Source organism: Pygoscelis adeliae, unplaced genomic scaffold (genome assembly GCF_000699105.1).
Source record: "Pygoscelis adeliae isolate BGI_AS28 unplaced genomic scaffold, ASM69910v1 Scaffold78, whole genome shotgun sequence".
In the NCBI taxonomy this organism is placed as follows: Eukaryota; Metazoa; Chordata; class Aves; order Sphenisciformes; family Spheniscidae; genus Pygoscelis; species Pygoscelis adeliae.
In genome coordinates, this window is record NW_008825409.1 from 240,926 (window position 1) to 256,733 (window position 15,808).

At 39.5% G+C, this 15,808-nt stretch overlaps 1 protein-coding gene across 1 annotated transcript in view; it reads left to right on the plus strand.

Moving 5' to 3' along the window:
* CLPTM1L (CLPTM1-like) overlaps positions 1–15,808 on the plus strand; it is a 31,803-nt gene that overhangs the window by 1,624 nt on the left and 14,371 nt on the right. Inside the window, exons 2-8 of the mRNA XM_009330472.1 lie at positions 430–530; positions 2,124–2,313; positions 3,557–3,699; positions 5,699–5,777; positions 9,763–9,880; positions 13,189–13,283; positions 15,425–15,509. Coding sequence (XP_009328747.1) covers positions 430–530; positions 2,124–2,313; positions 3,557–3,699; positions 5,699–5,777; positions 9,763–9,880; positions 13,189–13,283; positions 15,425–15,509 — 811 coding nt within the window. The remainder of the gene's footprint in view (positions 1–429; positions 531–2,123; positions 2,314–3,556; positions 3,700–5,698; positions 5,778–9,762; positions 9,881–13,188; positions 13,284–15,424; positions 15,510–15,808) is intronic.

The window sequence follows — 15,808 nt, forward strand, 5'->3', positions numbered from 1 at the left end:
AGTGCTCTGTGCAGGCGTCCCCTGCCTTGTGGGCGATGCCCGCGGCTGAAGCACGGGCAGGATGGAAGCGCGTTTTATGTTTTGATTCCGTGTATCTGCCGGCGCCTACCCTGCATAGAGCAGCCTGAGTGGAGAAAAGGCTCAGCTTGCCTAGACAGCTTTGGCTTCAGCTGCAAGAGCAGGTCAGCCTGTTAAAATGTATTTAGTGGCAATGTGACAAGGTGTTTCTGCCCCCAAAAGGAGGGAAGGGGCAGCTGAAACCTACCTTAGGCTTTTTTTGAGTACGTTGTTTTCTCTCCTAGCGTGTATAACTGCCATGTGACTGGGGAAATTAGTGAGGCTGACAAACGGATCTGAACTCTAAGCGTACTGGTGCATGAATTTAATATTTCTGTACTCTGATTTCTCTGTGCTGTGTTTTGATTTCAGCTAAGCGTGTATACTACCACACGGTCAAATATTGGTGCTGAGAGTAATATAGATCTGGTTTTGAATGTGGAGGATTTTGATATTGAGTCCAAATTTGAAAGGTAGGTATCCGAACTACGAGTTCTTTGTTTAAATCTGAAGTATGTATCCTAACTAGTAGTTACACGTATGGAAGCACGCGTGAAGCAAGGTAGACCGTTCATGATAGTTGTGTTGAAAGAGTAGAGTTGTTGTTCTTGCATTCTTTGTTTTGGGGTTAAAGCTGTTTTTGCATGCTGTACAGGCTATTCGGTTCACCCTTGTTTTCATACGGTAATAACCATATTTGCCATGTTAAGGCAGGAAAGATGCTAAACTTAAGCATCGGTTAGTTTGGATCAGCATACTGTTTTCAGCTGTACAGGCAAATGTTTTACGAAAGTGTGCTTTGCTTATAATAGCAAACGTGACTTTCCATTGTGAAAATCTAAGTCGAAGTGCCTGGAAATGCTTGAGACTTTCCTCAAATAACGTGTAGCCAGTCTACTAGCTACGTGATGTTTTGTTCTTAATAGCCGTGGCTTCAGACCTGGAGTAGAACTTGGAAGTCAAACCGTGTTCTCTTTTCCTGTGTTTTACCAACGTGCTTTTCTATAACTGTTTCAGTGCTAACAATCGTAAAAGTAAACCTTCTTTTTCTGGTAGTTTAGGGTTTCGAGATCTTCTGAAGGGATGTTGGTGCTAAGATGGCATAAGACTGTGCCCTTAGACAAATTTCTGAGTATAAAACTGCACTCTATGTATACCTCTATACAATTAAAATGATTAGAACTACTTGTTTTGTGCTTCATATTTGCTGCCTCACTTTTTTTTTGTTTAAAGTAGTCGCCTTACTTTTGACTTTCTTGTCGCAGAGTCTCCCAGGTTCTTTCACGCTCTGCATTTTCTATAATTAAAGAACACGTTGGTCTGCAGTTTAGGTCATATTAAACTTCATCTCTGACAGGCTTGAAAATGTAAGAATTGTTTTACTGATAGAGTCTGCTAAGCCATTGAAAGTATTCAGAGCAAAATAACCTGAGCAAACTTACAGGAATAGAGGAGGCATTATGCAAGGTTGCAAGTAGGATGGTTTCTTGGCTAACGCAAGGGGAGTGACTTCATGGTTTGGGGCTCCTATCTAGAGTTCTGTGCTTGGCGTGCCATAGCTGAGAAGATATTTTATTAATGCAAAGTGCTTGGCAAAACTTTGATTTTCTTTTTAAACTTTGTGTCGTGTATACGGTCTGTGATACATGTTCAGCACACAGAAGGCTGTTTTCTGCAAGTTCTGTGATAATTTTGGCCCTGTGATCTATCGGCAGGGGAAAACAACAAAAGAACTGATGATGCAGTTGTGTGTTATCTAGGGTAATAAAGTATGAATTGGACAAAAATTAAAGTATCTTAAGATGATAGTAAAACACTGGAAATGCAAATATTGGGATACATACTGGAGTATAGAAATTGATCCCATCCAGCCACAGCTCTTTAGGGCATATTAGCCAGAACTCATTGTCGTGTGCCAGGCAACCCAAATGTCTCCTCTTTTTTTTTTTATGTCCCCAACCTTTTACTACTTGCTTCCAGAACGTCTTCAGTGATCCTTATATGTAATAGCTAAATGTTTCGGTATGTGCTATGTCATCTCATAACGTATTTATTTTGTATTTTAGGACAGTGAATGTCTCTGTACCAAAGAAAACCCGAAATAATGGCACATTATATGCATATATATTTCTTCATCATGCTGGCATTTTGCCTTGGCATGATGGTAAGCAGGTGCATATAGTAAGCCCTCTGACCACGTACATGGTCCCTAAACCAGAAGAAGTCAATTTGCTCACTGGAGAATCAGCCACACAGGTAGGTGGTTTTTCCATCTGTAGATGAACAAGTGCAAAAAAAAGTAATTTCTTTTATAGACGCTTCTAGTGTTAGCATCTGCTGTATTTGCATTTTTACACTAATGATGATATTAGGGGGAAAAAAAAAAATCAAAACCCCTCTTCTGGATTATCAGCTTGTACGCTAATAGTAGACCACTCAGCACAGCAAAGGTAGAGCCCTCTATAACACCAGCTGCTATTAAAGCACTTCCCTAGTTAACATTAACTGCTTCTTTAGGGATTCATTGCTTTTGGTAGAAATACTGTATTGTTCTGTAACAGCATGATGCTGCTTTCTGTAGTGAATTGAATTCATGTGAAATAATACACTTTGCTTTTATAAAACAGAGATACGAACTTGATTTTGACATTGGTGAGTGACCAATGTCAAATTGCTTCTTTTCCTTTAGGATGTTCTTACTTTCCACTTCAGTTCAAGAGAATAAGGTAGCATCCTTTGACAAATGCTATGATTACTCACCAGGGGGGAAAAAATGTAGTGTTATTTAATGAAATACTTGTGAATGGCTGTTGTGCCTCATATTAAGTGGAGCTTGAGAATTTCACTCTGTTATTCTTTGGGATCTGAAATATACCTGTAGCCAGCGGTGCTGTTTCTAAATCCTGTCAGAATAAAGTTGAAAATAAGTTGAGGCTAGAGTCCAACACTGAAAGTCAGAACAGGTGGTGTTCATCCAAAGAAAAGCAAGTAGAAAGCCCTGGCGATAAGCATCTGCTGAAAGCTAAGGTTGTACTTGGTTTCAGCACTGCTTTACACAGCCTTTGGAAGCTCAGAAGTTCAAAATAAATGGTCTGATCTTTTTACTCCCAAAAACTAATATGGTTGATATCTACATCCTTTTGACTGTTTTGAAGTAACATATGATTACTCTAAAGTCCTTATTTCAAAGTGACTTTTTCTGACTGGTATCCACATTCCTAAGGTATTAAGATTAATTAGCTCAATATTCATTCTTGATGAACAAGGCTGTGAATGGGCACTGACGTTTTTCAGTGTCAGATTATGGTGGGTCTTTACAATCCGTTCTGTCGTATTTGAGCAAAATGCTTGATCTGGCCAAAATTAAGGTAAAGTGTGTCTTGATGAGCTTCTGTTTTGTGATATAGTTAATAACTCCATAGGTTCTGTGAGTTAGAGTACTATCCTATTCAAAGTTCTGTATAGTTTAGCAGTATGTATGTTCATTGTATTTTTAAAGCAAATTGAAGCAGAAAAACAGACCAATGCTCTAGATGAACCTGTCTCTCACTGGAGGTCAAGATTAACCTTAAATGTCATGGTGGATGATTTTGTGTTTGATGGATCATCCCTCCCTGCTGATGTTCACCGTTACATGAAGATGTAAGTCGATGACTTAATTTTGCTAGATTTGTTATTATAAACTTACTGTATGTTTCTTCAAAAATCCTCCCTGGTCTCCTTTAGTATTTTATGTTTAAATTGGTGTTTAGGAGACAGGAATAGATACTCTTAATACTTGCATTTTGGTAGTGAAAATTAGTAAGATATTATGTACTAGACGACTTTATTGGAGATAACCTTGTTCCTGGGCAGCTCAGAGTTTAGAATGCTTTTTTGTATGGAGTTATCCTAGTAAGACAAAGCGGAACTACAAAGGCACAAGAAAAATGCTACAGCAGACTTCATACCCCCTTGTTCTCAAATCATACTTCTGGCCTTTAAAGCAATTACTGTCCCTTGACCTTTCCAGTTACGCTTCATCTGCAAATTATCTGTACAAACTGCAAGTGCTAAAGAGGCACAGCTGATCTCCTATGACATCTTTTTTCTCCCTTTGTGGTTGGCTTTATTTTACTTTGACAATGTGTGTTCCTACATGTTCCTAAAATGTTCCTACATTCTCAAGAAAATACTGAAAAGCAGGGATAGGTTTTTAGGCCACTAAATGTAGGCACTAGCTTCTGTTCACGGCTTGCTTAAATTACTTCCAGTGTTAACCATATAAATAGTGCCGTACTGGCTTGTGCTGCTGTATGTTGATGCCTTTCTCTACAAGTATCCTGTTAAATCCAGAAGTAGTTGCTTAATCAGCAGACCCTGGGGTTCTGGGATAGCTTCCCAGCCAGAATAGATAAACTTAGTAACTCATAAGATAGGCCCATAACAAGAAGGGGTTGGACTGGGGTTGATGAACGAGGATATTTTTTCTGGTGATGTTTAGATTGGCATCAGTGCTGTTTTGTTATTGCATTGTACAGGAAATAGTTTGGATGTGAAATAGCCTGCTGCAATTCCACTAGCAGTAGCTTTAATTGTAGTTATTATATAGAAATCTAAACCTCTTTAGTTAAATGACCAACCCAACCAGTATTTCTGAGCCTCAATTTAGTACTTTTCTATATTACTGTTGCCCATTTTATATTTAGTATGCAGTCTTTCTTTGCATGCATAGAGACTTCATTCTTTTGTCAACAACTAAAATTCAACTTTCAGGCTTTAAAAATCTCCGTTATGCTAGTTCCATAGACTTTTACTGAGAACATCACAGCGTAGACAACTGACTTTCTAGTGAAGAACTTTAAGAATTTGTCTCTCTTAGGGCATTAGGCTAAATACTTTTCTAAGATACTGACAAAGCAATTGCACGTAGATCATAATTTGCTAAGTAACTTTCCAGCGGTCAGTTTGTAGAGGGCTCAAAGGCTGGGAAGTTTCTATTGGTTTGATGCAGGTTGGTGAGGTGGTAGAGCAATCCAAACGAGAGCTGCTGTTCAGGAGAAGGCAGAGATTTCTGCTCCTTGTGCACTCTCTCCAGTAGTATCTAGCCTTCCTGTGTGCGTACCAGCCATCATGTTCATAGTCGATGCTAGCTAGAGCACGTGCTGTTGCTGACCTGATAGATGTCATTGGAGGTGCAGAGGAGTGTGAGAGATGGTGGAGAGTGGTCATTGTTGTAGTAGGAGAGGGATACTTGAGGCAAAGGATACAAATATATGGTAGTAAACTTCAGCACCTTTCTCTTCAACAAACTTGTTGATTTCCTCTACCTTTGGTCATGCAACAGCTTCAGCATCATCACAACCGATTTCATTTGTCTTTTTTTGTTGTTGTTTGTTTGCTTATTCTGTCTTCCTACAGAAAGGTGAAAACAAACTAAAATGAGAAATATGACATGCCTAATTTTTTATACAGACATCTCTCAGTGAAAGACTAGGCTAGTGGCTCCTTTCTTGCTGTGTTAAAACAAAATGTGCCTGAAAAGATGGTGGGAAATATCTACATGGGTAGATCTGAAAGTGATGAATGAGTGCTAATTTGAATAAAAGTAGTTTTCTTTTTAGATCACCACAGTCATAAAATCCATGTTTAAACATCCTAGGGTTCAGTTGGGGAAGACAGTGCATTACCTTCCAATATTATTTATTGATCAGCTAAGCAACAGAGTGAAAGATTTGATGGTGAGTAATAGAATACCTTTAATTACATTTAACAGTTTTAACAGTAATCTTCAATGTTGTTTTAATTAAGATTTTGTCATGGGTTGTTTGCTGTAATGAAGAAGTATAAATTCACAAAAGGACTCTATCAGTGACTGTTTAACTTAATGTGGTCAATTGTGGTAACTGCAGAGGCTGGATCTGGGTTTTGAGACTCCCCTCTGGCAGAAGTATCTGCCAAGCACTGCCTTCCATTACACCAAAAGATATTTGGATTACGTTGCTTCTGGATGGATGTGGAGGACATCGCTGCAGCACCAGCTGTGGTGGGAGCAGTCTCATAAGCAATTTGACTCCCTAAGCTGAAGAAGTTGTGTTAGCATCCCAGAATGGCTTCTGATATCTTCTGGGGAAATGAGCATACTGAACACAGCTGATACTGGAGCTACACTGAGATAAGTCAGTAGCTATTCTCTTATTTCTTAAAAAATTCACTCGTGGTTAAATTTTCTGGTGGTGCTTTCTATCATGTTAGAGTAACTTGAGCACCTGAAAGCTTGGTGTTGCAGTACATCCAATGATTTTGTGCACTCAAACAAATCAGGACTTGGAAACTTCAATAATGGAATTACAGAAGGATGAGGTTGGACGAGATTTCTGGAGATTGCCAGTCTAACGCCCCTGCTCAGAGTAGTGTCACCTAGAACGGGTTGCTCAGGACCTTCTCCAGTTGGGTTTTGGATATATCCAAGGATGGAGATGCCAGGGCCTCTCTGGGCAAGCTGTTCCTAGTGTTCAGTCACCCCTGCAATTAAAAAAAAAAAAAAGGTTTTTTATACACATAAATAGAATTTTCTGTATTCAGTTTTTGCCCAACTCTTCTCATGTGGGAAATCATGCAGTTCCTTTACTACAAGTTACACATGGCAGTCCCCTGCATCTAAACCACGTTCATCTTAGCAGCTCTTAGTTAAGTGCTGCAGTTCTTTTCAGTTGCACTGACTGGAGTTTAGCAATCAGAGTTACTGAGACCAAAAGTCTTGGGGAATGTCTCAAAACTGTTAAATGAGTATGTCTGGAATCAGCATCATCCACCAAGACTTCTAAATGGAAGTCTTGGTGGATGTAAAGTTTCCATAAACCTTCTAAATTGTCTTTCCAATTCATTAACTTTAGCTCAGACAAAGAATTTTGTTACTTGGTGTTGGGGAGAACCTTCTTTAAGAACTTGTATCCCCTCCACCCCAAGCTTGTTTGGCAAAATAAACTCCTGAGCATTTGTTACAAATCTTGGTAGCAGATAGTTTTGTCCAGTATTTCTGGTGTATTTTCCAGTATACTTTTGTGATGTCTTTATCAGTGGTCATTGTCCTTTGTTTTAAGTTTCTTACACAGGTCATTCAGTTCAGTACATTCATATGAGCTTCTAACTGGTCAAGTCATCTACCCTGTTTACAAATAAACTCAGCATTCTCATGTTTTTAATAACATTCCTGCAGTTGTCATGCATGTCACGGTTAATGCTATTGTAACTCACTACCTTAAATCGTTAAAGATACTGAGAAGTGCTGCAAAGACTATTCCATCAAAACTAGCAAACTTCCCCTTCAGCACTGACTTATGTGACTTCTCAGTAGTGACTTGCCAAACCGCTTGCAAGCCCTGCAGAAAGAGTGGTCTAATAGTATGCATACTGTGAGATAATGAGGGGTGAGTGAAGAGCAGGAAAGGATAAGGGAAGAAGGTGATACAGCTTTTGTGGAGCAAGGTCGGCATTTGATTGTAAATAGGGGCATAGACGCTGTCTGTTTGGTATGCCCGGCCTGAAGTCATGGAGCTGAAGATGCGTTTTCCCTGCTTGTGCTAGGCTGTGTAGATTTTGAACTGACTGCTATTTTGACCCAGATGTAGGTCTATGGTAAGTACTGTAGTCTAGAGGTTGTGTGTTCCTCATGTTCTTAAATGTTCCTGCCAGTGCTGGGGGTTTGGGCTTGCACAGGATTCTGATTTAATAAAGAGAAAACTTGAAAATTCATACCGCTGAACTTATTTGCTTTGTTTACACACGGTTTTGTAGTACTGGTAAAGTAGAGTGCTAGAAGTAATATGTGATGTTCTGAGGCCGTGCTACAAGAGTAGGTTGTATTGCAGAGGTTTGGTAACTTCCTAGTTTTCAAAGGCTTAGCAACCATCACACTCAACTAGGTTGTGAGGCAGCACTTGTGGACTTTTAGTTGTTCATTGAGAAAGAGTTCATTCTTCTAATCTTTATACGTTCACTGAATTTGGTTTTGGTGTTGAAGAACTCCTATCTCTGTGTTGTACTGCAATCCGATTTTCTCCCTGTGCTGCCCCTAGCTCCTTAGTAGTGCTTTGTCTGTGAAGAGTGCACTTGCTGCATGTTACCCATGCATTTGCAAAATTTTTGTTTTCTATCTGTCCTGCACAGATAAAATTTCTTTTCCTTTTCTCCCAGAAATGTTGATGCTATCTCTGATTGACTGAGAAATTGGAATGAGAATGGAGGGATTACAGGCATCCTTTAAAAAGGAGAAGCAGCCTGGAAGATGTTTATGTAGCTTTTGGTAAACAGCTGTAGAATCTTGGTAGCACTCTCTACCGTCAGCTCTAACCACATTGTTTTCACCCTGTTTTGTTGTGGTTTTTTTTTCCCCAGACATTTCAGAGATTCCTGGCACCATTCTAGTTTCTCAAGCTTTCTCCCTGCTGTATTTATAAAACTGTCTCAGCTTCCCTTTCTTTCCCTTGCATGCAGGCATATTCTGCCACTGTCTGAAAAGCTTATAGGGTCTTGGGAGGGTGGTGAGATTGAAAATTGTCTGTACTTACTGGAGGAAAGAATGAATGGGAGAGTGAACGTAATCCCCAGGTCACACCTGACTGATACATGGGGAGGCTAAAACCATGTTCTATAACATAAGGATCAGAAGAAGCCTATTCATCTCAGATAGGTGTCAGCTAACTAACTACTGTAGCAACAGATACAGTGTAGAGTAGCAGTTCTGAGATGGGAATTATAATTGGGTAGTAATTGGGAGCCAGGAGCAATAGATCTTGAACTGTTGCAATTCAGAGTGCCTGCCTGTCTATAGTCTTGAGCTACCCTTAAAAGTTTAAAACATACTGCCTGAACTTGTACCTAGGTAGCTGCGGAGAATTCTAACATCTGTGAGGGCTATTTTTATTTTTTTTTCCTTCATTTTAAACTTATTTGAGAGACAGTCACCTATCATGCAGAAGGAGCTGAGGCAATTTAAGACTTTTTGTTTGTTTCCAGCTTAAGGGGGCCCCAGGTAGTTCTCATCATAACTAAAGTGTATATGATACAGGAGGATTAGCTGAAATTTATTTCTCTTGGAGCAGGAAGATGATTTCTATGACACCCCATATCTCAAGTTTTGCAGGCAGGGTAGCTTGCTTAGCTTTAGCTGTGGTGTTTTCACCAGTCCAAGCAAGTAGGATCATCTTGCTTCCCCACCTTTTGTTTTGGTATGAGTTGTAGCTTTAATTTCTTTCAAAAACAGCCTCAATTTAGTAAAGTTCTGACTGTGGCCTTTGGGATATGATTTTTTTTCTTGTTTTTTTTACCTTCTAGTTTAGGTAATCTTAGGATATACATTCAGAGAAGAACTGTCAGAAGAAAGAATTACCTTAAGCACACTTTTCCCACTTGAGCTGAGACCAGCAGAGGGAACTATGTAAATGTCTCAGAGGCATTTGTGTACAGTAACAGTGAGGTTGCTATAAGAACTTGAACAGAACAAACTGCCGATTTAGCATTTCTTGGGAAAAAAACTGAAGACTTAAAGCATAGTACAGAAGTCTAAGATCTTATTCCCTTTCAAAAAACAAACTGACCTCTTAAAATTGTGTGATTAAATCATAGTGTGATATAATCACTTTCCTTTATTTTTAAAAAAAGTGAATGGAAATAATTGTTGCAATTTTTCTATTAAAAATGAAACTATATCTTTTTGAAATACAGGTTATAAATCGTTCAACAACAGAGCTACCTCTTACAGTGTCATATGACAAAATATCTCTTGGAAAACTCCGGTTTTGGATCCACATGCAGGATGCTGTGTACTCCCTCCAACAATTTGGTATGTTTTTTATCTTTAATGACTTCAGGCCAAAAAACCCAACAACCCATCTTTTTTTTTTTCTTGTAGGTACATAGATGACACTTAACTCTCTTTTTTTTCTGGTTAGCTGGTGAAAAGATTTAATGCTACAAATCTTACGTTGTTTTACCTTAAGGTAAAGATGGAAATAAAATGCTGACATGGTAGGAAACAAGAATACAGAGGTGAATTAACCATTCTTAAAATAATGTTTATTTGTATAGGACTACTGTAAAAGCGTAAGAGGCCAGAATAGAGGAGAGAATTTTCCCCACAGGTTTCCCCTATCATCCATGGAACAGAAAAGCTGGATTGGTGTTACATAAGCTTTGATATAAGCTATATATAGGTGGTCACTGTAGCCATATACCTACAGTGAAATATAGGCAGGCACAGCAAAGTCTTTGGGCTGAAGCTGAGCATGAAGGAGGAATCTGGGTTCTGATCATACTTGCTTCTGACGCTTCAGAACTGGCTGGCCTCTCACTTTGGCTCAGTTACAAATTTATAAGGTAATTCAGATAAACTGGAGGCTTTACATGCATGAAACTATTAAATTGTCTGTTTCACTTAAATGTAATGGAGTAAGTGTACACTTTCACTCTGAAGTTCATATACTCTGTGTTGGTGATGATATAGCCAAGCTTTTACTCTCTTTAAATGTTTGTCCCGCTGATGCACACCTTTTTGAGTCTAATCATCACTCTTAAAAATCCGCATCTTATTTTCAGGGTTGTCTTTGCTGACTTTAGTTTTCTCGCACAAGACTGTAGCTGGCTTCTTTATGCTAGAGTAAGGAACTACTGAAGTGGTATTGAGGTATATGAATGTAGGATTTTTTCTGATCCTCTCTTTTTAAGCTCTTCAGACAGCAATTTGAACTTTTTTTCAGGCCAAGAGATCTTAAAAGCTTCTGTGCTGTATTATTTTAATGATTCTTAAATCCCTCTCAGTTTATCTTTTTTTTTTTTTTAATGCAGATAGATGCAGGATTCTACTAGTTTCCCAAGAGACATATGTAGGGGTAATGCTCCTTCCATACTACTCAGTGTTGTTCTTTGTTCACCAAAATTTAGTCAGTAAGAGGGAGAGGGTTTAGTTATTCACTGTCATCTCTGAATTACTATTTTATGATGGACAACTTAACATTTAAGGCGTTGATTCCTCTGGAAAAAAAAAAAATTTGTTCAGCACTAGTTTAGAATCATAGAATAGTTTGGGTTGGAAGGGACCTCCAAAGGTCATCTAGTCCAACCCCCCTGCCGTGGGCAGCAACTAGATCAGGTTGCTCAGAGCCCCGTCCAACCTGACCGTGATTGTTTCCAGGGATGGGGCATCCACCACCTCTCTGGGCAACTTGTGCCAGTGCTTCACCACCCCCAGTGTAAAAAATTTCTTCCTTATACCTGGTCTAAATCTACCCTCTTTTAGTTTAAAACCATTGCCCCTTGTCCTGTCACAACAGGCCCTGCTAAAAAGTTTGTCGACATCTTTTTTATAAGCCCCCTTCAGGTACCGATAGGCTGCAATAAGGTCTCCCCGAAGCCTTCTCCTCCCTAGGCTGAACGACCCCAACTCTCTCAGCCTTTCTTCACAGGAGAGGTGTTCCATCCCCCTGATCATTTTCATGGCCCTCCTCTGGACCCGCTACAACAGGTCCGTGTCTTTCTTATGCTGAGGGCTCCAGAGCTGGACACAGTGCTCCAGGTGGGGTCTCCCCAGGGCAGAGGAGAGGGGCAGAATCACCTCCCTCGGCCTGCTGGCCACGCTTCTTTTGATGCAGCCCAGGATATGTTTCAGAGTGCAGTATTGTAAGACACAGTATCTTTATACAGTGTAACTTAACTGAGAGTCTAGACTTTCTCCATTTCTTTTGCAGCCTAAGCTTTTCTCATGTTTTGTTGGGGTAGGGAGGGTGGGTAAGGAGTAAGGTCATCCAAAGTAGAATCCAGCAGCTTCTCCTTAGCTCAGGCTAACATATATCGGAGCCACAAGTATGTCTGCTTAAAATAACTGTCTTGAAAGAATCAAGTAACGGCTTGCACAGAGTTTGTGTGGGGCATTTGACCACCATCATTTCTCCATAAATTCTTGTAAGCCTCCTTAGAATGGCGTAATTGAAATTTTCATGTTCCACGTCTTGGCTGTCTTGCGATGGACGCCTATATCAAGACCTGTCATCCTAGGAGTACATCCTCTGCATGGAAAAAAAGCTTACCTAAGATGCTGCTTGTTCTCTTTAAGTATGCAGATAGTGAAACGTTAAGGTTTAAAATTTTCCTTTTGGAATAACTTATGAAAAGGTCATCAGTAGCAGAACTCCAAAATCACTTGAAAATGGGTGAGTTGTTCTTGCTGTGATGCAGGACAGCTGATACGATAAAGTAAATTGGTACTGAACTCACCAGTGTCATAACTAACACCATTGCCGTAAATGCAACATTGTGGATTTTCTGAGAACGGTAGACTTCAATCACAGTGGCTGGAACTTTCTACTTCATGAAGAAAGCATCTTAACACTGGCTGAAGGAGTTCAAAGGGATGCTGTATCTTCTGGAAAGCACACTCCTTGGTGCTGGCAACCGTATTTATCACGGACAGGCTCTAACTTTTTCTGAATTAATGGTTGTCCAGTATGTAACAAGAAAGTAACATTCCTCCTTCAGGAGAATTGATAAGACAGTAGAGAATATGTGTTTAGCTTACAGATTGTGATTTCTGGAAGATGCTTTGCCTTTTTCCATTTATCTAAGAGAGGCTTCCAAGTTAATTCTGCAAGGACTGTGAAAAGAATTGATGCCTAATCCATGATCTGGGGTCTATACTGTTGCATATATGGCCATGTTTCCCACTGACCTATGTTGTCCTCCACAGTGTAGTCCTTCTCTCATTTTTCGGTTTTTAATGTGAAGCTCGCTTTTCTTATGTATCAAATAAAAGCTCAGAGGCCAAGTTGAATAGTCCTTTTTCTTCCCACTCAGGGCAGAGTGACTTCCTGTGTCTTGCCATTTGTGTCTTTGGTGTTCAGCCTGGGTTGTTGTTATACAACACATTAAAGGCACGTCAGTCTGCTTGTAACTGATGGGTTTTGTTTAAGGCAAGCCAAATAACTAGCCAAAATATAGGTAGACTTGGGTTTTACCAATGAAGCTGCCATCTTGTTTTGGATTTATGATTCCTTGATAAAACATGTGCAGGTGAAATAAGATTCCGTTCATACTGAACTCTAGTGTAACATCAATTAACTGTCTAGTACTTCTTGCATAATTACTTGTTCTTTCTCTTAGGGTTTTCAGAAAAGGATGCAGATGAAGTAAAAGGAATTTTTGTTGATACTAACCTGTACTTTCTGGCTTTGACATTCTTCGTAGCAGCATTTCATGTAAGTGGAGAAACTTTGGTTTTTAGGAATTACAGCATATGAAATTAAAAGGGCTTGGGGGTGGGTTGAACTTCAACTCTTTCATTTATTGAGAACTGTTCTTGGAAATAGTAATTTCAGTAGAGCAATAGAAGAGGTTTCTGGTACAAATCAGCTGTATTTCCAATACCAAGTTAATATAAAAATCTCAAGATAGAAATATGAGATAACTAGGTATAAACTAAACAGTCTTGACTGAAATATAGAACATTTAACTTCATTATCATCACCTTTTTTTTTAGCTGAACCAAAGCACTCAGAATTAATATACCTGTCAACATTGGTTCACATTTTCTGCTAAGCTGAGTTATCACAAAGTTTACTGCTCTAGTGGCATAGCTCGGGCATCACAGTAGGGTTTGAGTCTCTGACTTCTAACCCCTGGAAAATTTAGATCAGCTGCTCTAGATTACTTCAAAAAAATGGTCACTGTAAAGTGCAGAGCTTGTGGCTCTAGGCATTTGTTGTTGCATCTCTCCGTCAGCATTGTGTGTGTCTTGGTGTAAATATGAATCTTTGTTTTAATGAACAAGTTTTTTAGACTTCATTGTTCTACTTGGAACATTTTTGTCATCTACAATTACACTCAATACAATTCCCATATTCTGGGGTAGATAAGAACTTGCTGAGTGTGTTATGTTTCTTTATACTTACATTACATACAATTAATTTGGTTGGAAACCCTTAGACTTCCAGCCATTTTAATTTATTTTTTTCCATTCTGTTTATTAGATTGTAAGATATCTGTAGGCTGGGACTAGCTCTTCTGATATTTTTTTCTTTTGTGTATCATTTACCCAAATTAAAAAAATACACTTTTTCATTAAAATTCTCTGACCCAAGAATTTCTTGAATCTGTGCTGCTTTTTTTTAAGACGGTGAATGCTTAAAGGAGATACTAAAAAATATCCTGGCGGACAAAAGGGCAAACCGCATCCTGGGGTGCATCAAACACAGCATAAGCAGCCGGTCAAAAGAGGTGACCATCCTGCTGTATTCAGCATTGGTGCAGCCTCACCTTGAGTGCTCTGTGCAGTTCTGGGCCCCACAATTTAAGAAGGAGGTGAAGGTACTTTAATGCATCCAGAGGAGGGCAACAAAGCTGGTGAAAGGGCTGGAAGGCGTGTCCTGTGAGGAGCGGCTAAGGAGTTTGGGCTTGTCTGGTTTGGAGAAAAGGAGGCTGAGGGGCGACCTCATTGCTCTCCACAGCTTCCTGAGGAGGGGAAGTGGAGAGGGAGGACCTGATCTCTTCTCCCTGGGATCCAGCGACAGGACGCGTGGGAATGGTTCAAAGCTGCGCCAGGGGAGGTTTAGACTGGACATTCGGAAGCATTTCTTTACCGAGAGGGTGGTCAAACACTGGAACAGGCTTCCTAAGAGGTGGTCGATGCCCCAAGCTTGTCAGTGTTTGAGAGGCATTTGGACAATGCCCTTATCGACATGCTTTAACTTTTGGTCAGCCCTGAAGCGGTCAGGCAGTTGGACTAGATGATCGTTGTAGGTCCCTTCCAACTGAACTATACTATTCTATTCTGAACAAAAATTCTGAAAATTCTGGAAAAAATACTCGGTACAAATAAATCTAATGCTAAAATGTCCTTGAAGTTTAGATCAACTTCTTGGTGATGAAATAGAGAGGAGAAAATGACTTGCTGTATTTTAGGAATTTTTAAAAAACTTTGGTACTATCCAAGCCTAAATTGACTGTCGATCCAATACAAAGCACTTTGAATCTAATTTAGTGTGGCTTTCCCTGGTCTGTCAAGGAGGTGAGCAATTCCTCAGGGTCCTCAGTTTTCATCCTCTATCATGTGTTACCCTGTATTGGGTCACTAACTTTAACGGATTACAACTCCTTTAACAGATGCAGCATTGTAGCAGTACCTGGAATTCTTCCTGTCATTGTGCACTGCATTTGGAGCTTGGGCTTCTAAAACAGTTTTTCTTTTTAGCTTTTATTTGTGGTATTTAATTTTTATTTCTGAGGCTTCTAAAACAGGTTTTTCTTGCAATTCTATCTTAAATGCATTTTCAACAGTTCAGCTGGTAGTCTTTAACTAGTGCACGTTTGAACAAATGAGTGTGTTTCTTGATATTTGCAGCTTCTCTTTGATTTCCTTGCATTCAAAAATGACATCAGTTTTTGGAAGAAAAAGAGGAGCATGATTGGGATGTCTACAAAAGCAGGTATGGGCCAGAATGCGAAGTGTTGTGCGTGTGCTATCTAATGTATACTGTGTGTTTCTAGTCTTACTCTAAGTTGAAATTTTGTAGATTCACTAAGATGGCAAAATGAGATGTGTTTGTGTAGGAAAAGAAGATGGCTAACAGGCTGGTTCTAATTTTGTTAGCATTGTGCTCAAGTATCGCTTGCTTTTAAGCACTCGTGTCACTTCTGAGGTTTGACTGTCTTACAATTGAGAATAAGTTTAATACTAAGTCAGTCACCAGATTTCCTTTGCTGAAGGAACAGAAAAAATCCCATG